The sequence below is a fragment of the Lissotriton helveticus genome, chromosome 6 (genome assembly GCF_964261635.1).
Source record: "Lissotriton helveticus chromosome 6, aLisHel1.1, whole genome shotgun sequence".
NCBI classification, from domain to species: domain Eukaryota; kingdom Metazoa; phylum Chordata; class Amphibia; order Caudata; family Salamandridae; genus Lissotriton; species Lissotriton helveticus.
The window spans coordinates 1,404,826,907-1,404,853,611 of NC_136067.1; the positions used below are offsets into that span (position 1 = coordinate 1,404,826,907).

Genomic DNA, 26,705 nt, shown 5'->3' on the forward strand with positions numbered 1-26,705 from the left:
CCCAGAAGCGTTGTTTAAACTAAGCGACAGGCCATTTGAACACCGTAGTTTGATAAACACTGCCAAGTACTGCGGAGGGCAATGCCACTCTGATATCTGCACTGGACCAGTGTATGCACCAAATTAACCTCTATGGTTGAAACCCAGATTAAAGGAGAAAGTGACTGTGGTGAATACCATATGATGGTCTGGGGCACAGATCGGAAATCTAAATGAGAAATGTAAACTTCTGATCTTTGGAGCTCTTAAGCAACTTTACACCAGACTCAAAAGATAGTTTCCGGCTCAGGCACTAGGAGCAATAGTAAAGACCGTGTGAGGCACTTGAAGATTACAGTGATTTTATTACAAAAGTCATAGAACACTGCTTCCTTCTGATAAATACATCTTTCTGCAGATTCCTTGACTTGTGAATTCTCCATCTAGGGTTCAGGCTGGTCTGGAAAACATTTTCCCTGCAATGACTACCCAGTTCTGCCCTGTTTCGCCATACACCTCCAGCTGTGCTTTCACCTCTAGATGTGACATCACTGGAGTATATGAGGCACCAACCAGCATTTTTGCTTCGGTTCCCTGTTTTTCTGTACTTCATCAATGTGGTTCTGTGCTCGCTCTGAGTCTCACTGACTAATAAATCAGCTTCAGTCTGTGACTAGGTAAAGCGTCTCCTAAAAGGGCTTTAGACTTTATGCCCTGCAGAAGGTTCCACACAATGTCCTTTTTAGACTCCCATCACATAACGGGCTAGGGTCAGAAAATAACAACAGGGCCTGCGACCTGCACGTCCATGCACCCAAAGTCTGTTGGAGAGCAAGAGGCCAAGATATTTTTGGCTAAGCCATGAAAGAAGACTCTTCAGCCGAGTACCTCTACCAAAGTTAAGTCAACTTTCAGGGAAAATTCTCTTAAAGGATATTCCCTCAAAAAACACCAACTATAACCCAGGATAGAGAAGTTGCCTCTTCTTTCAAATAAAGCGTTCTCAACACATTTAGAGTTGCGTGTCATTCCTAAACACTGAACTCTTGCTCACTGCCCTGTGATCTACCCTAAACTGCCTAAAAAGATGAGACTGGAGTTTTCCCGCCCCCTCAGCCGCACAGTTCGAGGCATTCCGGCTAGTAATGGTGGATCTTCACAGGATAGCTCTGCAACCGCCTGGACTCCCCAAAGGGGTTGGGGTTTCAGTCCAGTAGACTTAGCAGCTCCTGCAGCTCTGAACCTGATATCTCAAGACAATACCCCTCCACGAGTTTTGCCACATCACCAATGGCAAAATTGACACTGAGAGGTGCACTGCACTTTCTTTCTGTGCCAATTTCAAAGCTATTGACAACAAGCATGAAGCAGACTCCATCACCGGCCAATGAGTCAGTAACTGAGCCAATCATCTGTTTGGCAAAGGAGCTAGTTTTTAAAATAAACCCTGTTTTGAGCACTTGCTGATGTCCCAAAGTTTCAGCTTAGATATTCTGCTTAGACAGTTATTGTTCCAATTCAGATGCATTGGCTTTAGAGGATAATGGCTATGGTTGCACAAAGGATGGTGACTCTGAGGTGGATTACAACTTGCCAGCTTACAATGCTGATTACAGCATCTGCTTGGACTTACAAAACCACAGTGGGCTAGAAAGCTTTACCAGCAAGGGACACTTCATACTTCTCTGGCCCTGCTTTGGAGCAGATGCTATCTTTTACAGCAGTTTTTCAGAAGTCAGAGAAGGCCTTGGAAATGATTTTGCCTTCTGCCAAAGTAAAGCCAAACATCCTGACAGAAATCTTGCAAAGTTTTCAACTGCTACAGAGCCCTTGTTTCTGTTTTATGAGGCTGTCTTAAAACATGTATTTCTGTCTTAAAACGTGTTTTGTAAAGCATGTGTTTCTGGGTTCAGCAGTCCACAGATAGAGCATCAAACTCCATAGGTCAGCTCTGTGTAACCTGCAGTTTTTGTTTTCTCATCCATCTCTGGAGAGACTGGATTTTTGTGAGACATTAAGGCTACGTTCGTGGACATGCCCTTTGATGGGGAGTGGCTCTTCGGAGAGTAAGTGAACTCCTCCTTGGGACCTTTCAAGAACAGCAGGGCTAGTGCTCATGCTGTGGACCTGGCCTTCTCTGCAAGTCAATTTTCACCAGCAGTATCAAAAGGTTTGTGGGTATGCTAGTTCTGCGCAGTTCTGATAACATTAGCTGTCTCAGCTCGTCCAGTCCCGCCATCCTTTGTTGAATCGGGCGCCTCCAATCCCTCTGACTTCTCCAGCTCACTACACCTTTTACTGAGTGTACAGTCTCCCACTGCATCATTCATGGGAGGTGATTTCGCTAGACTACTGGATGGTGCAGATGGTCCACTGTGACCATGCCATGCCCTTCCTGTCCTTCTGCCCCAGACCACTCCTTTCCTTCAGCACATGCTTGCAGACTCCTGCCTTGCTGGACAAAAGATCTATAAAAGTGGTGCTTCCGGAAGAGAGGGGCATAGGATTTTATTCCTCTTACTTCTTGGTCCCCGAAAAGGGTGGAGACCTGAGGAGCCCAGATCTCTGCCTTCTGAATCTGCATCTTAACAGGAAAAGTTAAAAATGCTCTACCTGAGCCAGGCTATGTTGACTTTGAACATCGGAGATTGGTTTATGTCCCTGAAACTCTAGGATGCCTATTTTTATCTTTAAATTCTCTCCGTTCACACATGTTACTTGAGGTTCATGCTGGACTCACAAAATGGTACCAAAGGGGGTGGTGATGGACGGAGCATCTGAACCAATCAAACACTCACACCCAGTCAACAGATCTGGGTTTATTCCATCACTGTTCTTTAGCCCACTCTGCCACCCCAGTTCAGACATGGCCATATGCAAATCAGTCTGTCCCTGTGCCTCATGGGAACAGTCCAGCCCGAACTGCCAAGCCATGCCTTCCCTGGACCGGAAACAAGCTTCCGAAGACCGGTTTCTGGCATTTCAGCCGTCTTCAGCCCGGCTTGCTCGAATCCAGTGGCAAAGTGAGCAAGGGACTCACGTCTGAGCATACCCTGCCAACTTATGGCGAACAAAGCGGTACAAAAGGGGGTGGTGATGGACGGAGCATCTGAACCAATCAAACACTCAAACACAGTCAACAGATCTGGGTTTAATCCATCACTGTTCTTTAGCCAATTCTGCCACCCCAGTTCAGACATGGCCATATGCAAATCAGTCTGACCGTGTGCCTCATGGGAACAGTCCAGCCCGAACTGCCAAGCCATGCCTTCCCTGGACCGGAAACAAGCTTCTGAGGACCGGTTTCTGGCATTTCAGCCGTCTTCAGCCCGGCTTGCTTGAATCCAGTGGCAAAGTGAGCAAGGGACTCACGTCTGAGCATACCCTGCCAACTTATGGCGAACAAAGCGGTACAAAAAACCTCCAGTTTCTGTCTGACAACACCGCTATCATCTCTCATAAAAAAAATTACAGGGCAGTGTGGATCTGATTCTGGCAGACGATTCACCTGTGGATGCTGGGGCAGGGATGTAGAGCTTCTCAGCAGCAGCTCTTCCATCTGATAGAGACTTCTAGCCACAGATTCCTTAACTTAGAATATCCCCATGCGTCAGACTGGATCCAGAAAACCTTCTGCAGCAGCACCTCTGCACGCCGGGAGGCAGCTCCGCCCTGCCGTCGTCCACGGATATGACGTCAGCGGAGCCATATATGCCCCTCCCGGCGTGCTGACGTCAGTTTTATTTTTTTCTGCTTCCGAACTCGGATCCTGGAAAACCAGCAGTTCCTTGGCCTGGTTTTTGGGCCTTCTCGACACCCTTGGTGTCGTGGGAACAGTTTGCAATGCCTTCCGGCTTTAAAGCTTGCGAAGCCTGTGCGCATCCGATGTCTGGCACTGACCCGCACCATATCTGTATGTGGTACCTTGGCACGCACCATGACTTCAAAGAGTGCGACGCCTGTCAGTAGATGAAGCCCAAGTCCCTGGGAGAGCTCCGTATGAAACTGCTGTCCGCACTGATGTCCGGTTCAGCTCCCTCCGTCGCCGCTCTTCCTCTCTGGATCAGGCTCGTTCCCGAGGTCACTCCCGCGACCACCATGCGAAAGCATGTAAGTGTAAGCACAGGCATCGCCTTCGGAGGTCTTCCTCCAATGCTGGTGCCACCCATTCCTCTCGCACTGTGCCAGGTACGGGCGCACGGCAGCCCCATCCTCCGTACCCTCCCTTTCCAGTCAGTTTACAGTGGGATCAAAGTCGGTAGGCGTCTCAGTTGCGTCCCCTATGGAGGTTGTCGATGTCCAGGCGACTCCGGTCGCCGACGTCCAGGCAACTCTGACATGGCGTAGATCGACCCCGGTACCGATGTCGATTCCTCTTCTGTGGGTTGACGTTGTTGCTGCTCCCGACTCCTCAGGCGGCGATAGATCTCCTATGTGGCGTCAGTCGACACCGGTACTAGCGATTACGCCTCCTCCTTTACAACATGATGCTTCCTGGGACTCCCCAGATCAAGGGCCCATGGTGCAAGTACCCAGTGTTGCCTGGCCTTCGGGCCAGTCCCCACCTCCTCCACTCCTAATGTCTAGTGGCTGGATTAGTCTTCAACCATTCTCCTACTGATGGTTTGTTATCACCTACACAGATGGCGACTGAATCTAGTGCTGCCTTCTCACGCGCTATTCATGGGGCGGCTGCTGTCTTCGGCTTTCATTCTCCTGTAGTGCCTCTACTTTCCGATCCTTTGATGAAACTGCTCCACTTGCTCCAATCGGGCTCTTTATTTAACATCCTGCGTGGCACTTGGTCGAGACCCTCTTCTGATGAGCCTGTTGATCGGGCTATTGCTAGTAGGCACCGCCCTGCTCCGAGTGATCCTCTTTGCCTGTTTCTTCACTCAACAGCTCAGGGCCTAGTTGTTCAGGCGGCTTTTAATTTACAGTCTTCACCCACTTTGTCGTTATTACCTCCCACCAGGGAGTCTAGGTGGATGGACGATTGTGGTCACCGGCTTTTCGCCTCTGCCAGCGCAGGCATTCTGTCATTAAATACGACTTGTGTTTTTGCACGTGCATCCTAACCTCTTTGGGACTCAGTTGAGAACCTTCTCCCTTCTGTTTTAAAAGGTCCTCGGGCAGAATTACTTCATCTTCTGCTGCATGGCAGGGGAATGGCCCAATTCTCCTTAGGTCTTCCTTTGATGCAACTGACTCCATGGGACGGGTTCTTGCTCACGCTGTGGCTTTACGCCGCCATACTTGGCTGTGCGACAGTCGCTTCCCAGATCATATTCCGGATGCCCTCAGAGATCTGTTGTTCAATGGGGTGGATCTGTTTGACTGCCACGTGGATTCAGTGGTGTCCCGTCTCCTGTCCGGGTTGCAGTGATGTTGGGGCCTTATTTACAGCGCCAACCTCTACACGGGTTGGTTATAGTGCCCGGTTGGTGTTCATGGCTGCTTAGCCATGTCTGTTGCTTTAGTACAACCGTTTGTCTGATTCTCTTGTTTTTTCAGTCCTCTGACTGTGTGCTTAGCCCAAGAGGACACCCTTACAGGGGATTAGCCTTACCCTACGTGGGGTATTTGCTGGCATTGGGTTCGGCCTTTGCCTTGGTACGCCCCTATGGAGTTTTTTCTGAGGACATCCTGCTGGGAGTCACTTGTCTGTACTACAATACTCCTTGTGTAGCGTTGCTCTATTGCCTGTCTGGGTTAGTCTATCTGCCTTGCATCGGGACCTAGCATCTATGCCGTGCCGTATCTATCCAGCAGGCCTGGCACAACACCTTGTTGTCGCAAGTGTTTATTGATACAGATTTGGACGTGCTGCCCTTTCTGGGTTTGTCTTCCAATGCAGTGGTTTAGCAGCTGTTCCCTGCGGTGTGTGGTCGTGGCCTCCTTCTGGCCGATTATCCTACCACTATTTCCATATTCCCTACTGTTTCCGTATGGGTGTTTACACGCTTTACCTTGCATTCACACGGTGCACTCTGAAGGGGCGTGTTTTTCTTTACAATACTCGCTTCTACGGGGTCCGGAACGTTTCCATTTGTCCTTACTATCTCCACTGTTGTGTGTAGTGCTTCTAGCTTGCAGGAGGTCATTGTTCCTCCCGGGCAAGGGGAAATTGTAACTTGAGGCTCTAGGTGCTGTCCTATCCAGTTTCCAAGTGTCTGCGGGTAATTTTAGCATACCCTAGACTCTTGTTGTGTTCCGCTTCCTGTTTCAGCATCTTTCTTGCTGCTCGGTGTCTGTTCTGTGTTCTTGCCCAGCGGATCTGTGCAGGCTGTTCCTTCATACGGTGTCCGTGGTCTCTGGCCCGGTCTGCTTGTTCCACCGGCTCTTATCTGGTACCCGGCTTATTGGTGCCCATTTTGGGCCGTGACCTTCTTGCTGTTGTGCGCACCTACACTGTTCATACTGGTCTACTTCAGGTATGTGCTTATTTCGGGTGGCTCCAGTGTCCACACGGTATGCATTGGTATGCTTCAGTGCCTTCTGGTCTTCGCTCTTGTTTTTTGGCGCTTGACTACTGGTCATCGGCTCTTTTACATGTTGTGACAGACCATTTAAGTCCTGATGTGTCTTTTGCTTTCGTACTACTAACGCCTTCTTGCCCTAGATTGGCATCCTGCCAATACTGTCTCTTGTGTCTTGCTGGTACAGGTTTCAACAGGGTTCCTTTTTGCTGTTGTACACATTGGGCCGGTGTGTGATGTCCCCGTCATAACATTTGCAGTCTCTCGAGGCGTTGCTGCAGTCGGCATGCTGCATTCGGAGGCTCTCTCAAACCCTCGGTTCAGTTCACTTCAGCGAATTCGTATCCTCCATTTTACCCCAGCATGTCTAGTGCATGGGTTCTTCTACATGCTTACATTTGCTGGGCGAGGTCCAGCCTCTTGCCACTGCTGCTCTGCCTGCCTTGCAGGCGTAGGGTTCAAAGTGCTTTTTTCCATGGTTCATCTTCTTTTCCCAAGTTATGGACTTTCACTTCACCTCAGGCATTCTGGCTCTGTGTTTTCCTTTTACAAACCCTGTATACACAACAGAGTTTTTTCGCGCTGTTCTTGACAGCTTCTGATGCCTTTGCCTTCCATTGTTTTTCCGCTCTCTTTAGAGCTTTATGGTCTGGTAGTTAACTGCGCTGACGTTACTGCCCTCACTATGGTTCATCCACTGAATGACAGTACTGTATTAGTCACTCTCTGGACGACCAAGTTCTCTCGGGGACTTGGTGGGGTTCCGTTGCAGACCCGCCTCCTCCATGGGTATGGCTTTGGTATCTATTCTAAGTTAAGGAATCTGCGGCTAGACGTCTCTATCAGATGGACGAGTTACTTACCTTTGGTAAGGATGTATCTGGTCGAGACATAGTCTAGCTGCAGATTCCTTAACGCCCGCCTGTCCTCTCCATTCTGCGAGGACCTTTTCAGGTTGGGGCTTTCTATGCTCGCCTCCCTTGGGCTGGCTTGCCCTTTTGTGGGGTGACATTCTACCTTCTCTCCAACACAGACTGCTTTGTTCTGTTTCTCTGTTCCATTCCGCCCATTCTCAAAATTAGGCGGTGTTAATAGATGATCTGTTCTTTCCGGTCCTCTGTCGGGATTGTACGGTGTGACATCTATTTACATTTTTTCCCACCGTCCCGCTCCCCCCCCCCACTCCTTTCTCCATTGCCATGTGTTTTTGGCCATCCCTGTGGCCTTTTGCTTCAGATCCATTGGCTCTATACATTTATAAGTCTTTTATTGGGGTTGCGACGTCTCTTTATGGTGACGTCTTGTGGTGAGCTATCCTTTAATCTTGTGTTCCGGACTTGTTCTCCTTCACGGTTTTACTTTTAGATGCAGACTTCTGTCCTCTTCCAGGCTGTTTTTTCCACATCCTTGTCTTCCTTAACGTTGACTTAGGCTTTGCTCGTGCCGGGTTGCTTTCCAGAGCGCTGCTCTGTCTCACCTATCAATTTCTTTCTAATTTTTCATCATTTTTGCACACTGTTCCCATATTCTCACAGTTTTTGGTGGTGGCATTGCGTTCTGACACGGAAAAGTCTCTCCGACGAAAACTGAAATCAGCTCACCATGAGGGGCATATATGGCTCCACTGATGTCATATCCGTGGACGACGTCATGGAGGAGCTGGGTGGGGTGGTCTGTAGGGGGGGGGAGGTGCTGCTGCGGAACGTTTTCCAGATCCAGTCTGAGACCTGGGGATGTTCTAAGTTCCAGCCAATACCACTCTGTTCCAGAGTACTGTAGAGTGTACAGGAGGATCAGGCACAGCTGATTCTAATCTTTCTAGACTGGGCAAAGCAGGTCTGGTAGGCTGATCTGTTGGTACTCTGCACTCAGCGATTTGTAGCTCCTGCATAGAGTGGGATCTGCTCATGTAACAGGATGCTCAGATCCTCAACCCCAATTGCCAGACTCTGCGGCTGCAAGCATGGAGATTGAGCAGTGCTAGCTAGACTCCATTTGCCTTCCTTATGAGTTTGCAGACGTTATCTTCTCTTCTAAGAAGTCTGTTAACAAGCTCATATCTGCAGGCCACTGGACCAAATTTCTTCAGTAGTAAGAGTCAGACAGCATTAATTGTTTTAGATCTTACCGGTTCAGCATCTTCTGCAGCCCCCCTTGCTCCGCAGGGTCTAATAGTGGCTACTTTTAAAGGATACCTGGTAGCACTGTTAAAATGTGCTTTATTTGTTTCCTCCCAATCTGGCTAATTGCTCCTCAGTAGGGGTTGAATCTTGCACTGACTTTATGCATCTCCATTCGAGCTGATGCAGTTACCCAGTTCAATTTCTTGCTCTATAAACAGTACTTTTAGTGGCAATTCTGCTTGTGGGTTTGGAGAACTTTAGGCCCTTTTGGTTAACTCACTCTTCACAGTTTTCTACGTGAATATGTTGGTCCATTCACACATGCTTTCCTTCTTACCCAAGCAGGTATCTGCATTTTATATCCCCATATCTATGAACCTTCATCTTCCTTCCCTTCTCAAGCAAGGTATATGTGCTCAACCCCTATAAACGGTGTTATACCACATTGATTGCATGTGGCAAGATAGAGTTGACGATCAGCTCTTCGTTGACTTTACTGGATGTAAAAATAGCAAGGCGGTGACCAAACACACTATGTCGAGTTAGGCCGTCCTTTACATTGAGAGCTGCTAAGCCCTCACTAAAAAAGACCCTCTGGAGGGCATTAATGCTCATTCCACCAGGGCCATGGCTGCTTACTTGGCTTTTTCCAGTGCCATCATGATTGCTGAAATCTAACGGCCAGCTATGTCATCACCTGGTACACTTTTGCCAAGCTCCACTGAGCCACGTTGTTAGCATGCAGTCATGTCTACTTTTCCCCGATGTGTATTGACCAGTTCCTAGGTTAACTGGTACTGCTAATTCCCATTACCCAGGAGAGTACTACTTTGGGACTCATTCTTAAGGTGAGGAATCTGCAGGAAAATGAATACTTCAGAAGAGAAACTTACTTGCCTTCAGTATTAATATTTCAGATGGATACATAATCGTACTGACAATTACACATTAGGGATAGGGGATACTTTTTCTGAATGTTCAAAAAGTGATGTCATGTGATTAGCGTTCCTACATAGTTTCATTGATTTCCTTGAAAATTCATAGTTTTGAAGGTTTTGTTAAGCATTTTGATTTAATTAATTTACTTTGTACATTTGCTGCTGTTATCTTGTAGGAAACTTGGTTGCAGACTATCCCCCAATACAAGGCTATCTGTTTGAGAATTCACTACAAATTCAGAAGGACGACTCTCTTTCTGGGGGCCTTCTAACCTTCGTTTCTACCCAACACATACAAATGTCTGGGGAGATAAAAGTTCATCATATTAGCTGCTTTGCCCATGTGGTTAAACACCAGTGGCTGTATTACAGCATGCGCAAACACAGTATGAGTCCATTACTGATAATATACTGCTCCCAGCTGAAAGCTTGTACATGAACATCCAGCCAGCACGTTCAAGCGGGACAGAAATTCCCCTGCAGACAGGTGCAGAGAGTGACTGCACCCACCATTGGAGAGTGTCTTGTGAGGTCCCCTTTTGCCATCAAGGGGCACATTGACTGTCTACCACCTCTTTGTGTCACACAGTCAGTGCACCTCCTGACAGCCTCCTTGCCTCTGTACTGTGTCCATAATACACAGACAACATAGTTCTACTAAGTAAAAGACCAATTGGAAAGCCTTGAAGAGGCAATTTCAGTGAACATCTATCTACAGTCTGAACAAAGCACGATCCTTGGGTTCTGAGTTTGAGATCTTAGATGAAGAACATTCTCTTTCGAACCACTCTAAAAAATAATAAAAGCTAATCACCTCCCTGCAATAACTTATGGAAGCACTACTGAGGAATGATGCAAAACTCCTCGACTTATTAATCAGCAATGTTTATAGATAACTATTTGTTCTTACCATATGTGACTGTAGTTACTCATGCTTAGCATACTCAGGGCCACTGGAATTATACGACAGGAGAGGGCCAAATTATGCAGCAGGGTTTAGTAAATTATGCAGCAAGAAAAGACTAGTTATGCGGGATAATGATGTACATTTCGTAATAGTATTACTTCATTTTCCATCATTTTTAAACTTGGTAACACTGTCTGGGCTTAGTTGCACCTCATTAGCACCAGTTTATTGCCCAAATATAGCAATAAGCAACAGAAGGGGACCATTCCAGTTTTGTAGAGCACTCCCCACTGCGCGGCAACTCGTGTTGGTGTATGTTTAATAACGTTTGATCAGTTTGAGCTAGAAACAATTTTTTTGTTGTTAAAATCTGCAGATTATGCGGCAGATGATGAATTATGTGGCACATGCATCAACTCTATAATGTTGCGAGTATCTCCACGACCCCGCAATTGCATAACTCGAGTGGCCCTGAGCATACTCCGGCCATCTAGTATTGGAGTTGGATATTTGCAAGTTGTTTTTCTTCAAAGAAGTCTCTGGTGTCACAAGATGTGGTGTGATTCCTCCTCAGTGTACATTGCTCATGGGCACTGATTCCATGCTGGATTGTTATTTTTTCACCATATGGGCCAAATGGGCTCGGAGCTCGCTGTGTTCTCCATGTGCCCGTTAGATCCCCTCACTTTTGTCATGCTCTTTGAACCTCCTTTATCAGTTAAGTATTTATTGGAAACCCATCAAACCTTGATGACTATAATCATTATTGCGTTCCATTCGAGGCTTCTCCCCCTTAGGGACCCAAGCACACTTCCCTCAGATTCTGTTGCATCAGAACGTGACACGGGTGATGAATTCCAATACTGTCCTTGATGCCATGCAAAATATCTGTGGACTGATAACCAGAAGGCATGCCAACTTTGACTGTCCCCCATTCACGATGATGCCACCTGCTCCTCGTGTCTCATCTTCCGGTCGAAGAATACACTCAGGTACTGGAGGGAATGCCCTGGGTGCACAGCAACATTCAGTAGCAGGACCTGTCCATCACCTTGCACATCTTTGAGGAAGGTCGCCTGACGAAAAGCTAAATGAGGAATGTATGACGATACATAGCATGCCATTACTACGTATGCTTTTAGTGCAATGTTTTACATTGCAAATAGCTTTAGTACGCATAATAATACAACGCTTACCATTACTTCACAAAAGCATTAAAAATATAACGAATGTATTTTAGTGCGCACACCATTACTTCGCAAACCACTACGACGCGTACATGCCCCTACACTACACACACATGATGACACTACACTGAAACCTTTAACACTACACACCACTACTCTACCCTAAACCCTAACTCACTACCCCCATCTCAACCCCCACTCTACAAAAACACAATACTACCCTGAACCCTGACACTACTCCCAGCACAACCCCCTACACTACAAAAACACAACACTACCCTTAACCCTAATACACTACTCCCAGCACGACCCCTACACTACATATAAACCAAAACACTACCCTAAACCCTAATACTCTACCCCAGTACGACCCCCAACCCCCACTCCTGTCCCTACACGCCAACACTACCCAGCACGACCCACCTACACTACCCTAAACCCTAAAACAGTAACCTACACTACACATACACCAAAACACTACCCTCAACCCTATAACACTAACCCCAGCACGACTTCCTAAACTACACTACACATACACCACAACACTACACTCAACCCTTAAACTGTACCCCCAGCACGACCCCCTGCACTACAAAAACACACTACATCCCCCTTACCTTACTCTCCTCGTGATTCCTCTTTCCTCCTGGGACCTTCCTCACGTCGTCTCCGAGGGTCAGTGCACGTAGTTGTGAGGAAACAGCCTCACTTTCCTTACAGCGAAATGGATCGTTTTCTTTTAAGCATAAAGCATTTCTTTACTTCGCATGCGTAGTAACAATGCTTGCGATGTAACAACTTGCGTACTAATGGTACGCGTTGTAACATCGCAAGCGAAGTAATGGTATGCGCAGTAGCAGCCGCGCACTAAAGGCTGTTTACCGTCCCATAGGTGCTCATCCTCGTGCAACAGTCAACCAGCCTGGACCTGCTCTTGTTCAGCAAGTCTGAAAAAGACCAGCCACACGTCAATGCTCGAACAGTGAAGAATGGGCCTCGGGTCAAAACTTCACTGAAATCTAGGAGTATACCCATGAAACATAAGACAGTACCTCACTCCAATGCATAGCACCTCTCCTTCAGGAGTAGGGCTTTGAGCCCAAAGCGCAGTAGTCAAGTTAAACCCAAACACAAGCCACTGCCACTTTCTGGCTATGGTTGGTTCTGACAGAACCTGTTGAGGATAGCAAGCCTCAGAGCAAAGTGATCTACACTCACACACCAGTACCGAAGACTATATTGGTTCTGAAGCACTCCGCTGTGTCAACAGCCACAACCGCTAAAAAAGGCCTTCATTGGCACCCATGCTGCAGCTGGCATCGAAGTTGCTCATGACAGCAGAACTCCATTCGGCACCCAAGCTGCAGCCTGGTCCGAAACCTTCTTCAGGCCCCTGGGAGAAAGATGCTTGGAAGCCACTGGAAGCACCCAAGGAGGAGGATCAAAAGCGCCTCTTTATTGACTCACTCACTGCGAAGATCACCACTAGAATCCCTCCTACTCCAGAGTCGATTCCTCATAAAAGGAAGCTTACCTTCAGGAAAGAACCTTCAGAATTGTCTTCTCCATAGGACTCTCCACCTACGAGGTACAGAGACCTGGTCACCAGCCTTGTTTCTCTTCCACACATTCCTTCCTGGGGTCTCCTCATTCATTCTCTCCTCAGGCATCTTGACTGGTCTTATGAACTTTATGACCCGCCAGTGAGGCAGGGGCCCACTGATGACCCATTTGACTACTATAACATAGACTCACTGGGGGCCTATGACCTAGCCCATTATCCCATCAGAGCTTCTCCACCCCCCCTGCCCCCCCTCCCCCCCCCCGTAACTCAGGTGCCTACCACAAAGTGATTCAGGCGGCAGCAACATACCACAAAGTGGACATACATGTAATTCAGGAGGAAGATGATTTCGTCATGGAGATGCTCTTCAAATTGGAGCACTCAGTCCACTTTCTCCCTACGCTAAAGTTGACAGAAAAGTCTGTCCCTGAGAACTTCAGAGAGCGGTGTCATGGCTAGAGTAGTCACCCCCAGGGTGGAAAAGAAATTAAAATCCTCCCCCAGTGACCTGGCTTATATTAAATGGCAGGTTCCCCCTGACTCCATAGTGGTCTACACTGCCTGCAAACCCACCTCCACCCAAGACACTGGCAAAGCACCTCCTCCAGATAAGGGGAGCAAAAATATAGACACTGTGGACAAGAGGGTGATGGTGCTGCTCTGCTAGGGTCATACAATAAGTCACAATGGGAGGGACATGAAGAACCCCCTTAAACACCTCCCAGAACAGCAACATCTGTTGTGCATTGGATGCTGCCAACAGACTTCAGGGAAGTCAACACCAGGGTCCTACTTCGATGCCTTGCCTGGCTCCGAATGTCTAGGTTTAAACCCAAGGAGCAGTAGTATCTCATCAATCTTCTGTTTGTATGGGTATACCTTTTTGGGCCACAGTTTTATAAGATGGTGGAAAAGATAAAAATGATAGACACACCAAGTCCATGGTGCTCTCCAGGCTGAAACACTTAGAGGATCCATTTGGAGGCACTAACCCAGAGGTGGGGCCAAAACTGCCACGAGCAGTACCACTCCTATCAGACGCGGCACTTCTTTTGGGAATGGTGGTATCTTGAATTACAATAGTTTTTTATGCAAGGTTCCACATGGTGCCCCTTCAAGAGCGTTTTGCAGTCCAGCTGTCATAAGCCTAGAGTCAATAGGAAGGTCTAGTGTTAGCTCAGGCAAAGGCACACCATTCTATGCAATGGTAGTCTCCTATCAGCCAGGTGTAAGGCAGACCTTTCGCAGACCAAGTTACTCATGTGATCCTTACTACGAATGCCTCTCTCACGAGCTGGGGCATGCATCTATCACAGTGCACAGATCAGGGACAGTAGCCATCTCAGAACCAAGACTGCCACATCAATGTCCAGAAACTTCTAGCCATCCAGCTGGCCCGCAAAGCCTTTCTCCAACTCATTTGCGGATGCGTAGTACTGATCAGAATGGATAACATGACAGCCATGTGTTACCTTCAGAAATAGGTTGGCCCACATTCTCCTCAGCTCTCATCTAGCCCAAAGCATCTGGCATGGGGGCTCTGCTACAATGTTCACCTCCTGGCAGAGCTTCTAGCAAGGAAGCCTACACTATTGTGGCATCAACAAGTCCACAAGAGGGGACTCCAACCCCAGATCCTCCAAAAATAGTTGCAGCATTGGGCCACTCCACAAGTAGACCTCTGTGCCAACCTTTAAAATGCAAAATGCCCAAGCCTTGCCTTCAGATACACCCACTTAGTGTCCATGGACAATGCATTTTGGATGAACTGGTAGGGATATTTGCCTGAGGTTGCCACCTCTCCCACTTCTTCCATTCGTGGCCCAGAAGCTCAGGCAAACATCTTTGACTTTAATCTTAGTGGCTCCAAAGTGAGCCTGAGAGCCTTGGTTTCCCACTCTTCTAAAGTATCAATTAGCCCCTACAAGAGGCTTCTCCTCAGGTCAGACCTTCTCACAAAGAGACCAGGTCAATTCAGGCAGGCGGGTCTTGGGCAGCTCAGTCTTGCAATTTGCTCATGAGATCCTAGAATTCAGATGCCTTCTGCCTTCCCCAAGATCATATGTCAACCAGGAAGGAGGCCAGATGACCTACAACAAGCACATGCTATGCAACTAAGTGGAAGAGATTTGTCAATTACTGACATTTCTAAGTAAGTAAGTACATTTCAATAAATCTGATCCTTAAAATGGCTTCTATTCCCTTTGCACCTACCCCCCCATCAGTATCGAGCCAACCATCAACATCTTCCGCTCTGAGCGGAACTTTGTCTCTGAAACACAAACACAGCACCGAACTGAAACCTTCCAAGCCTGCACCCAAAGAGACTGTCAAGGTTCCAGTCAAACCAATTCTCCACAGACTTCAGGAAAAATTGAACACCAAACACAGGCAAATTCAGCTACAGCCGCAAACTGAGCACATCCTAGCAAAGCCTCCAGCTCTAATGCCTCCATCTATACAACAATTGTCGTTTGAAGAGGATATTGACCTGCCTATCCCACAAAAGAAGAGCAAGATGGACAAGGCTATCAGCTCTCTACCACTGCAACTACCATCATCCCCCCCCCACCCCCACCATCTGGCTCACCATCTCCACCTGAGGATCCCCAAGACATATCACCTCAGGGATCCCCCTGTGAGGGCACAGGTGGGCAAAATATGGTGAATGATAGATTTGTATTTAGTAATTAGGCAGGGCTGCTAAGTTCTATTGGGTGGAATTACACAAAGAACCTCTAGAAGAGGATTTTATTTTTGAAATGTTATCCACAACACAGAGGGGTACACAATACCTACCTATGTTAAAAGGTATGACACAGACAACATCTTCAAAGGCCCTATCAGGGCCTGAATCATAACACCTAGTGTTGACAAAAAAGTATAAGCCCTCTCCTTCAGACATATTGTTATCAGGGGACAAGTGTCACCAGACTCATTGGTGGTAACCAGTGCTCGTAACAGAGCAAGCTCTCAGACAAGCGGAGATGTTCCCGCTCCTGACAAGGAGATCAAACGCATCGACGTAGCAAGTAAAAGAGTAGCTGCCCAATCAGCAAACCACTGGCGTATTGCCAGTTCCCAGGGTTTGCTAGCCAGATATGACCGTGCTCACTGGAATGCGATGGAGGAGCTTCTCCAACATCTCTCAGATGAGCACAGAAAAAGAAAGAAATCTCTGATACTGCCATCAGTTGTGCCCTTGATTTAGCCAATAATGTGGCATGAGGTATCAATACCAGCAACTTAACTACGCTGCCATGCTTGGCTACGTATTTCATACTTTAAGCCGGAGGTACAGCAAAACCTCCTAAATGTCCCTTTTGACAAGTAGCACCTCTTTGGCCCACATGTTGATGATGCCAAGCTCTTTTAAGGACAGGACTTTTTGCTTAATGTGTTACTCAAATAACTAGCCCATTTGTAACTTGCAAAATCGTAGACACCAAAAATATTTCATATGTTAAAAATGCTTAAAGAAAGTAGATTTGTTAAGCAGAAAATTAGATGCATAATCTTAATAAAGTGAGTGTGGCTTCGACTGAAAATTTGATGAGAGGCGACAGTGTTCCTTTATTCATTTAACTTTCTGCACTGTTCATTCTAGAGATTTTAAGGGTTTGATTTAAGATTAGGCCAAAATAGCACATTCAAGAGCTGCTGGCTTAGGGAGGAAAGAATAAGGGTGATGCTCACGCTGTGATTAACCCTAATTTGATATTTTATATATTATAATGGATTGTCCTCACTATGCGATATAAAGCTGCAAGTTGATAAGACACACCCTTATGCAAACATAGGACAAGGGTTCCAACCTTTTGTGTTACACAAGTCTCATTCATTGGGACTATATGAAAAAATGATATTTTGAGCCCCAGCTTAATTCGAAGTGAATCATTACATGCACAAGTTCAGATGTGTAAGATATAAAAGCAGGTGCTTCATTTGTTATATTCGTAATTAGTATCCTATGTAAACATCAGACAATGTGTAATTATATCTAGCATCAATAATAGCGCAGAAGGCACAGTGTTCAAAATGTGACACGGTCAATTTCAAAATTACAATAGAGCCAAAGAAAGCACCCAGTACTGTATGGCTTTCATTCATAAGTCATGAGGTGCATCGAATGTAATTGAGAGCAACCCCAGGTACACTGTTGACGTTTCAACCTCTAGACTATAAATCAGCAGGTCTCTTCAGAACAAGGTGCCATCTGTCCAGCCACTCATTTGCCAAATAAATATTTGATCAAAAGCCTAGCTGCCAGAGTAGGGGAAACCAATGCCACCTGTAGTCTGTGAATTCGATGATGCACAGAACTCTGCCTGTTTTCTTCATTCTATACGATGAATACTGCACCTGCACGTGGGGATTGGATGAGCATACGGTACACACTGAAGGAATATACATGTCTCTACTGATCTTAAATCCCCAAGCGGAACGGCACAAGTTGTCTCCAGTGTCTAGCTCCAGCCCTTCTTACACCTTAACCTCTACTTCATTAACCACGTGTCAAATGACTAAATGTTTATTTACCTGTCGGAAGTTTCAGCATCAGGCCTTTAGCACACACCATAGATTTTTGTGAAAAGTCAAGTATATTTAGTCATTTGAACCACAGGAAACCTAATTTCTGACCCCCTTTGGATGATAAGTTAATGTTCCCAATGTTTGTGGTGGTGCCAGAATGCACACCCCTTGGTCCTTTTTTGTGGTTTTCCATGTGCAACGCTGGGTTTACACATCTGTTCCTGCATGTTTGGCAAACTAATGCATACCTTTGTCCAGCTGCAAGTAGTCTCTCTGGCTTGTTCTCCATGCCCATGGGACCAGAGGCTGGGGGGAGGTCTAGGTGGCAGCAGAAGCTTGGATAGGACTGCAGGTTCTAGGCTACTTCTGGGAGCTCCAAAACACATAGGAAATCTACCCTCTTTTACTTTTACTTTCCGAGTACAGTCTGTGCCTTGCACTGGTCACAAGCATGTTTCATGCAAGAGGTTAAGGTTCCAACAGGTAACATTTATTGACATTTATAAAGTACATACCAATGTAGACCATAGGGTTATAATCTTTACATATCTACTTTGTAACCAATAAATTTAATATAGGGGCACTCAACACACAAGCACTGATGAAGGGGCTAGCAGATAATAATGATTCAAGATGCAGATCATCATATACACATATTTACACTGATGTATCCATTCTCATCAGGTAAGTCATTCGGTCTGATATCACTTTCTTAGATCAGTCAAGTCTTCATTTTCCAACCTACTTTTTCAGAGTCATAGTATAATTGGTTTAAGTACAGTTGGATGTCATCAGTAAATGAACTTGGGTGTGGTAGGTTTTACATATTAATATATAATTGACCTGCATCTAGGCCTCACCAAGTCTCCTAACAGTAGATAAATATAACCCACTGTGACAAGTAATGCACATAATTTCACTTCATCTACATTGCCTTTGGAATAACCTGTAGTCCAAGTCAGGCCCATTGTCATGCTTTTGAACTGAGAGCTAGCAAACCCATATGCTAATTGCAGACGAAAGCAGCCAAGTGTAGTGATCAAAGCATAGAAGGCTGTTAATTATAAGGTACTGGCTGGAATTGTCCATTGTGCTGCTAAACTGGTCCGGTCAAGCACTGGCTACTTCGACTAAATTCACCTCAAGTGCTAAATGACTAAGCAACTTACCCCTCCAGTTAAATTGCACCCACAAATCACAACGCATCTTGCAGTTAAAAAATTATGTTCCCTTCTGATCCAACCTCACTGAGTCTATCTAGTAACCTTCTATAGTGCACTTAAGCTGCCTTTGATGACAAAAGTACTTATAAAGGGCGCCCCAATATTTCTTCTAGATGTGCAACTGTTATTCTTTTGTCAGCACCTTCTTCTATGGCTATCTTGTATATGTTATTCAGTTTTCTAGTTTGGCAAGCTGCACTTATCATACCATCCTTTTGAGCTTTCATTCATAAACTCCTCACGGTCACCAATTTTTATTAATTGTATTTATTTGAAAAGTTTTATAGAGCGCGAACAAGACCCGGCAGTGTATCAGAGCGCTGTAGAAAATAAGCCAGCTGGTTAGGCTGGCAAAGGCGAACATAATAGATGGCTAAGCTTATGCAGTAGAAGCACAATGGAGACAAAGTAGACCTGTAAACAGTTAACAAGATGAAGATTGAATTGTAGACAAGGGAAGGCAGGGTTGTAAGGTCAATACCATTAGTTTGTAAGGCTAAAGTACTATTTTCACATGCAACTATTCAGGAGAAAACCCTTGACTTCTTTTTTTAATTCATAGGTTGAGGGGTTCATTCTGATTTCTGGCAGCAGAGCGTTCCAAATTCTCAGAGCAAGACCTGAGAAGGCACAGCTATAGGTTCTCTTCTTTTTGAACTTTAGTGGTTTCAGCAGTAGTGTGTGTGAACTTCTTAGTGCGTGATTCCCACCCGATAGTTCAAGTTTATTTGCAAGGTACGTAGGCATGTTCTGATGGAGCGCTTTGTGCGTCAAACAGGCTATTTTATACCTGATCCTTGTAAGATGGAGAGCCAGTTGAGTTGTATTAGGTCTGGTGTGATGTAGCCACGCTTTCTTGAGCCCTTGATGAGTCTGGCAGCTGAGTTCAGAGTGGCCCTTAAAGGGACCAGTTTAGCGTTGGGCAGTCCTTCCAGAGTCGCAATTCCATACTCTAAACTGGATATAACTAGGGATTGAACAGCTTGTTTCAGATCAGTAGGCAGCAGGAACGGTTCGATTTTCTTTAATGTGCATAGTTGGAGATTGGCTCCTCTTGTTGTCGCACTGATATGATCTTGCCTATTCAGGCATTTGTCCTATTAAATATTAATCTCAGTCCACTTCAATTTCATTATGCAGGCAAACATCCTTCCTATTCGCCCCATCACTAATCTTGTTTTCTGTTGACACATAGATTAAATTCTTACTAGGTTTATCCTGTTTCTTTATTGAGTCTGTATATGTAGACCGCTGTCCTTGCTGCCTGTCATGAATCCTTCTCTATCTCTCACTCTCTCGGCCCACCATAATCAGTTGAGCTTTCTGTTGAACGCCAGTGACACTAGATCTTTCTGCAACAGCCAAAATTCGATCTTCGCTTTCAATAATCTCACTCTACCATCTTCCTCAGTCATGGGAAAGCTTTTGGTAGAATTGAATAGTTACATGTTTTTCAAGTACTCCCTATTAGGGCAATGCTTACCTAATATGATTTTATAGCTAAACCCACCTTGTATGTACAGTTTCGCCATAGCTGGATCGCCAAGTTTTAACAGTCTAGTCATATTCACATTCTCAAAAGGCAGACCTTGCCGGGATGAAGGGATCCAGGCAGGATTCAAAATGTCAACGGATCGATGTAGCTCCTGACAAGACTTGTGTTTCTGGCATGTTCTCACCCCCTTGAGCGTTGGGAGGGCTGCTACGGCCATAAGGAGTGTCTTAGCTGAGGAGCATATTTCTGAGTTACCGGTGGTGACGGCCCCTCCCTCTCCAGCTCATAACTGGTGATGCGCATTTGGATGGTGGTTGACCGAGCCGCCATTGAGTGAGGGGCAGAATGTGAATAGAAAGCATTTGTAGGGGATTAATATGGGGCTCCCAGGGTCATGGAAGGACTGAATATGATAATGGCATAACTGGAGCTGCGACCCATTGGTTCGGCACTTGAGGTGGTCATGGCCTGGTCGGTACAAGCCAGACGAGCATGAGACCCTTGGGCTGGTGGAGTACAGACACTTCATCCACAAGATGCTGGCTAATTGTGCTGTGTGGGGGCTCTGCCTACACCTGGGCTCTGTTTGGTGGCCCGTGGCGAGTGGTGCATCACCATGGATGGACAGAGGAAGGAATTTGAAAATGTCAAAGTGTATACTTGCGGTCTGCTGATGACTGGTCTTCAACGTATCTTTCACTCAAATGTAGAGGCAACAAAGAGTGGAGAAGATTTGTTCCCCAAGGAAGTCCAGCTCCAGTCGTTAAAAGAGAGATTGAGCATGAAGCCTCACTGATGACACTCAGCTTTTGGTGGTGGACAGTCCACCATGCACTCCATCATTTCAACACATAGATTATGTGGGAAGATCTCCTCGATGGCATTGATGGTAAAACGCTCGTGTGGGGGAGGGGTTGGAGTATATCTGCTTTAAAGATCACTGATCAGAGAGGATTCCAATTGGCTGGTTATGGCAGAGCAAAAATGAGTCTAACCTTGAAGGATTCCTTCGGAGATGCGCTGGATTTTTATTCAACTGAGGAGTTAGGACCACTCCCTTAAAGGAGTCACTGATATTCCTAACAGCAAGAAAAAAGTTGATGGATTCATAATTTGTGTACAGCTGGATCCAGGCGGGATGAGAGTTAGCATTCTGCCTCGTGTTGCAGTAGTCCCCGTTTCCTCAATATTTTTTCAGTGCCTGTTTTTTGCATGTTTCAATGTTGATTCACTGCTGTTGGTACATAACACTGGGAAACCGCTCTGAACCATTAGATGAAAACAAGTATCTCAGGTGATTTTTTTGTCCCTGTGCAATTTGGATTTCATGCAGTATACTGACAAATCCTATGACACGTATGAACTGGAGACAGAAACATTTAAGTAAAATAAGTTGCAATATTTAGGACCCAAAACTAGCTGGAAGATGGTGAGTGTGCAACATGTGATCTATAAATGCTGCAAGCTGACTGTCACAAGTAAGTAACATTTCACTGTCCGTGGGTCAACCAGTCTTACTTCTTAGCTTTTTCTTTAAAGATGATATGATGGCATATTTAGACTGTTGCGAAATATCCATTTATAGTCCAGTGCTTAATTTGTGCCTGTGCGCAACACATACACTTATTTACAAACACCAGCATTTTCTAATAACAGGGGCACCACATTGTGACACTATCTGACTTTTTTTTAAAGACCATCAAAGTGTTTCACAGTTCCATAAACTTCAAAAAGATATAATAACCTGGCATGCCTAGTCCAGTTTTCGAACCCAAGGAGGCTTGAAATAGTGCAGCGTGTCACTTGTATCAGTGTGACGGTCAGTAGTAATCGCTGGAACTGGTATTTGAGAGACCTAGCAGGTGCAGTGGAAGGCGTAAGCCCAAGTATCTTCCTGAGAAATAAGTTGGGCCCTGGCACTTACATCTCTACAAATTTACCACTGACTAAGGCCGTTGCTCTAATTATTAGGTATTCGTTACAACCTGGTTCTTCAAAAATACCACACATGCATGCATAGCCCAGGCTAGATCTGCATTTATGCTTTCCTGGTTTTTGTCAGTAGAAGGTGACCGCTGCAATTGCGTTGTCTGTACTCTCTTTTTCACTAAAGAATGTTTTTATTGATCATTTTGAAATCCTTTTCAATCTCAGCTGCTTCTGAATAACTTTCAACCCTCTTTGCTCTTGATACAGTATTTCAAAGTTTGAAGAAAGGTGTTGTTTCCTCTATGTGCTCCACAACTCTGATGATTTCCAGATATACTTCTGCACCGAGCTTCACTGCAAAAAGTAGGTGGTGGTCTCAAATTCGATATAAACCTGCTATGTTATGTTTTATGTTATGTGTATGTCATGCTATGTTATTTTATGTTATGTTGTCACCCTGTGGCTCTCTGCTAAATGTAATATTGTAGTTTCTGTGTGCGTATTTTCCGGACATGAATGCAGGGTGTAATGGGTGTCAATTATCACGTGTCTATTGCTTGTGAATTGTTCTTGATACTGTGTTTTGTCCACTTAATCTTAAACCAACTACCTCTCTATTCAATGCAGTGTACAAAGCTGCTGTGATACACATTACTGCTTTAAAAATAGTATGACCTACTGGATAGGGATTTTGATTAGCATTTACTGACATGTAGGTAGGAGGTTTCTCTCTGTTTTTATGAGTCCTGGTCATATATTGCAGGTAGACACACTATGCTCCACCCTTGGTGTGTCTCCTTCATACTGCTTGCATATACATTTATTTTTGTACATTGGAGATTAACAGTCCTTGTGTAGGCGGAGGTCTAGCACTATATGTAACTAGTGGAAACTGTTGAAGACTATACATCTGGGTGTAGCGGTGACGTGAATGCAGTCACCCAAGTGTCTATATCCCTTAGCAGTGTAAAACAAAACTATTTGAAGACACTTGTCTTTGGATCATTTCTAAACCACAGGAAATAGTGAGGGTGAATGGTTGTCCGATGAACATTCTGAGTGTGTAGATGGGGGGAGTCATGCCTCAATTTTTTTTCTTTTCTTATATTTCGTGTAATCTTGTGATTCGTTACATAAACAACCAGTTTTGAAAGAAGGTTCGTTATTACTCTGTTGCAGTGAATTTACTGTGCTTATTCTGCTTCGGAAAAACTTACAGATCACATTTAGTCGATTCTCCTCGATTACCTGTACATCCTTCTCAATACGACAAATATCCGTGTTCTGTGCTTATATTTTATATTTCTGTACAGTGCTTAATGTGAGCCGGTGGTTGCAGGTGGGGTCCACAGACACTTATTTTTCCTCATTATGTTTTGATACAGAGCAAGCTAGAGAGAAATGCACAAAACGGGGAAAGAAAGTAGAAGGGAAAACGGAAAAAGAGTGACAAAGGGGGAAAGCAGGAATGAAAATGAACCCGGACGAGTGAGTTAAAGAGTTAGGGAGTTTCTGGTTGTGATTCAAAGAAGCATGGGGTGGAATTTAAGACCAGGCAGCCTTGGTATTTGGCATCCCGACCTTTGATGGAGCCGGTCACGGGCTTCTAAGCAAAACTTTGTGCATCGGCCCTTATTCTTTTACAAATTAAGCACCGTGTATCCCAAAGCACATTTATTTATCTAAATTGATTCAGTGGGCAGGCATTTAAAATTCACCTACCACTAAACAAAGCACCACTAGGCTCAGTAAGACTCCTCATCCAGCCTTTACAATATTATGCAATATATTAACTACGTGAGAAGTGTCTCCAGGGAGTTCTGAAAATGAGTTGGCAGATAATTCAAAGACACCCACCTAACAGTATCTCTGACCTTTATCATCAAAGTTTACTGGAGGTACTAAGAAAACGCAGAACATGACTGCAGATGGTAAGTAGGGCGTATCTGATGAACTTAATATATAATTTAAAGGCTACTTCTGAGAACATCCATCTGCTCCACTGTTATGTTTCTAATGGTGACTTGTCTGCTTGTTTGCCAGTTCATCGCTCAAACAGTTCCCATTGCAGCCTATTTGTTAGATCCATTTGAAATCAGACGCTTTACCCTGATATGTTGAGTAAATTTGCCAAGTGCAAGTATTCCCGCAGTGAGGACTTAACCATCTCTCAGCTCGCATTTCCACTGTCTTCACGTGACCTGCTTCCTTTAGCTCCATTGTACATTTTTGCCCCACAAATGCAATTTGTGAATGAGCATGGAGTGGCAGAGGTTCACGAGTTCCATCCCTGACTCTTTTAAGCAATCCTAGATCAATTGGTGAATGGATAATATGGTTTACAGGAACAATTCCCGAGGAGAACTTATGATATTTATCCCAAAGACAAATGACAGCAAAAGGAGTCAGTAGTTTGTTTTAAAGCACTTATTCTCCAGATGTTTTATACAACAATAGACACAAAGAGCACAAGCCAAGACAAAAGGAGTAAAAGTCAGGGTATTTATTTGAGAACTTAATTAAGTTGCACCCATTTTTGGCCTATATATGAACTTCGTCTTCCACTCAATGGATTCACGGCCACCTCGAACAGTCTGTCTTTTGATCAATTAAATCAGCCATCTGGTGCTAGATAGCAAGACAGGCTTCGTGGTGATCTGTATAACTGATAACATACGTACTCTGTACAGACAAAGATTCAAGATGTGCAACTTAAAAGTTAGCACTGGTGCCCTAGAATACATCATGAACGATGGGCGCCAAACATGACATTTGATTGGTTGACCCTGGCTATTATCAAAGGGAGATAAGCAAGGTGATGCTCTCCTGTCCTGACTACTGACACAGCTACGGTGAACAGTTAGCTGCATGTCTCTGGTACACCGCCTTTCCATTTTTGAGCTTTCCTCTGAGAAATCATTATCCTCAGCTATTTTAGTCTATTTGTTTCAATTCAGGTGAACCAAGAGTATAACACCCATAATGCACAGCTTTCTTCGATTAAAGCCCAGGACTGGAAAAGAAGTGTGATTGTGAAATGTATCATCTCTTCACCACTGTCCATAAAGCCACAGCAAGTCCGAATTCCCATCCAAAGGGAAGAAGCTTGAATATGGTTGAGTTCACAAAACCTACAGAGGAAAGCAGAAGTGGTGACTTTGTCTCCACTTAGTTTTCGAGTGAAAAAAACAGTTATATTTTGAAGAAAAATATAAACTCTTTGATAAAAAATTTTGTGTGATTAAAAAGTATAGGGACTCCACAAATGGATCTCACACTTTTAAGTAAATGTTCCATTTTACAACTCTGTTTTAAAATATAAAAGTGGAAGGCCAATCACCCAGTGAAATTTTGGAAAGTTGGAGTACATGATACATTATAATGCATTTTATTACTTTTGTTATCAGGAGAAACATTTCAAAGAGACAGTTGCAAAAGAACTGGTTTCCCACACTAAACTATTTTTGTTATGAGCCAGTTGCCACCCCCTCATCAGTTCAGTGCTTAATTTGAGTCGGTGGTTCCCGGTGCTTGGCACCGGTTCCTAATTGTCAACACCAGTACTTAAAACAGTTCACCACAAGGTGGTGCTGTCTGTCTAATTTGGCGATTAGCACAACTGTAATTTAGTATACTATGGGGGCCTGGAATAACCTGAACTGTCGGACTTCCAAGCTATGATGACTAGTAGTTGTGTTGGTTCTGTCACTGTCACTGGGTAGTGCAAGCTGCATTGGCCTGCAAAATAACTGCAATGGCCTCGCACACACAGAGTACAGTATAACTATATGGTATACAAAATACAACAACATTCCAAGTGTAGAGCTCAATTAAGACAATTGCAATCCAGAACTGTATATCGTGGGATCAGATGTAGGTTTATTGGTTCCAAAAGCCAGCCGACACGCGTTTCGTCGCGTGGGAACAGATTACTGCGACTCCTCAGGGCTTAGGACACGACCTAAAGACCTGTCTCTCTCGGTCAATGTGTTTATACAATCTGATTACGTAGAAATATTGGCGATTTCGATCGAGTTCTGAAAGTACTGGTAGAGCGAAAGAAATGGAGGAAGGGAGATTGTATGTTGTCTACGAAGTCCCAGGTGTGGTGGTTCCCTCTGTTGTAATGAGTGGTCCAATGACTGAGTTAATTCGAATTTTTAAATGAGTGAGTATCCCACCTCTGTTAATGCTGTCAAGAGGACGAGTGTAGGTCTGTTATCGTAAACTGTGCTTGATGTTAGTGTGCATCAAGCCGTAGACCGGGAGGGGATGTTGGGTCAAGTACCGGATCCGGTGTTTGCTACCTGATGCCGGAAAGTCGTAAGCGTGTAATCCCTCCTCCTAA

General features: G+C 45.1%; 1 protein-coding gene across 2 annotated transcripts in view; it reads left to right on the top strand.

Annotated features, from left to right (window-relative positions):
- The window catches only part of MAP3K5 (mitogen-activated protein kinase kinase kinase 5), a 1,111,277-nt gene that overhangs the window by 739,903 nt on the left and 344,669 nt on the right, over positions 1-26,705 (top strand). For both annotated transcript variants that reach the window (XM_078649188.1, XM_078649189.1), the window contains exon 13: positions 22,625-22,720. In XM_078649188.1, coding sequence (XP_078505314.1) covers positions 22,625-22,720 — 96 coding nt within the window. The remainder of the gene's footprint in view (positions 1-22,624; positions 22,721-26,705) is intronic.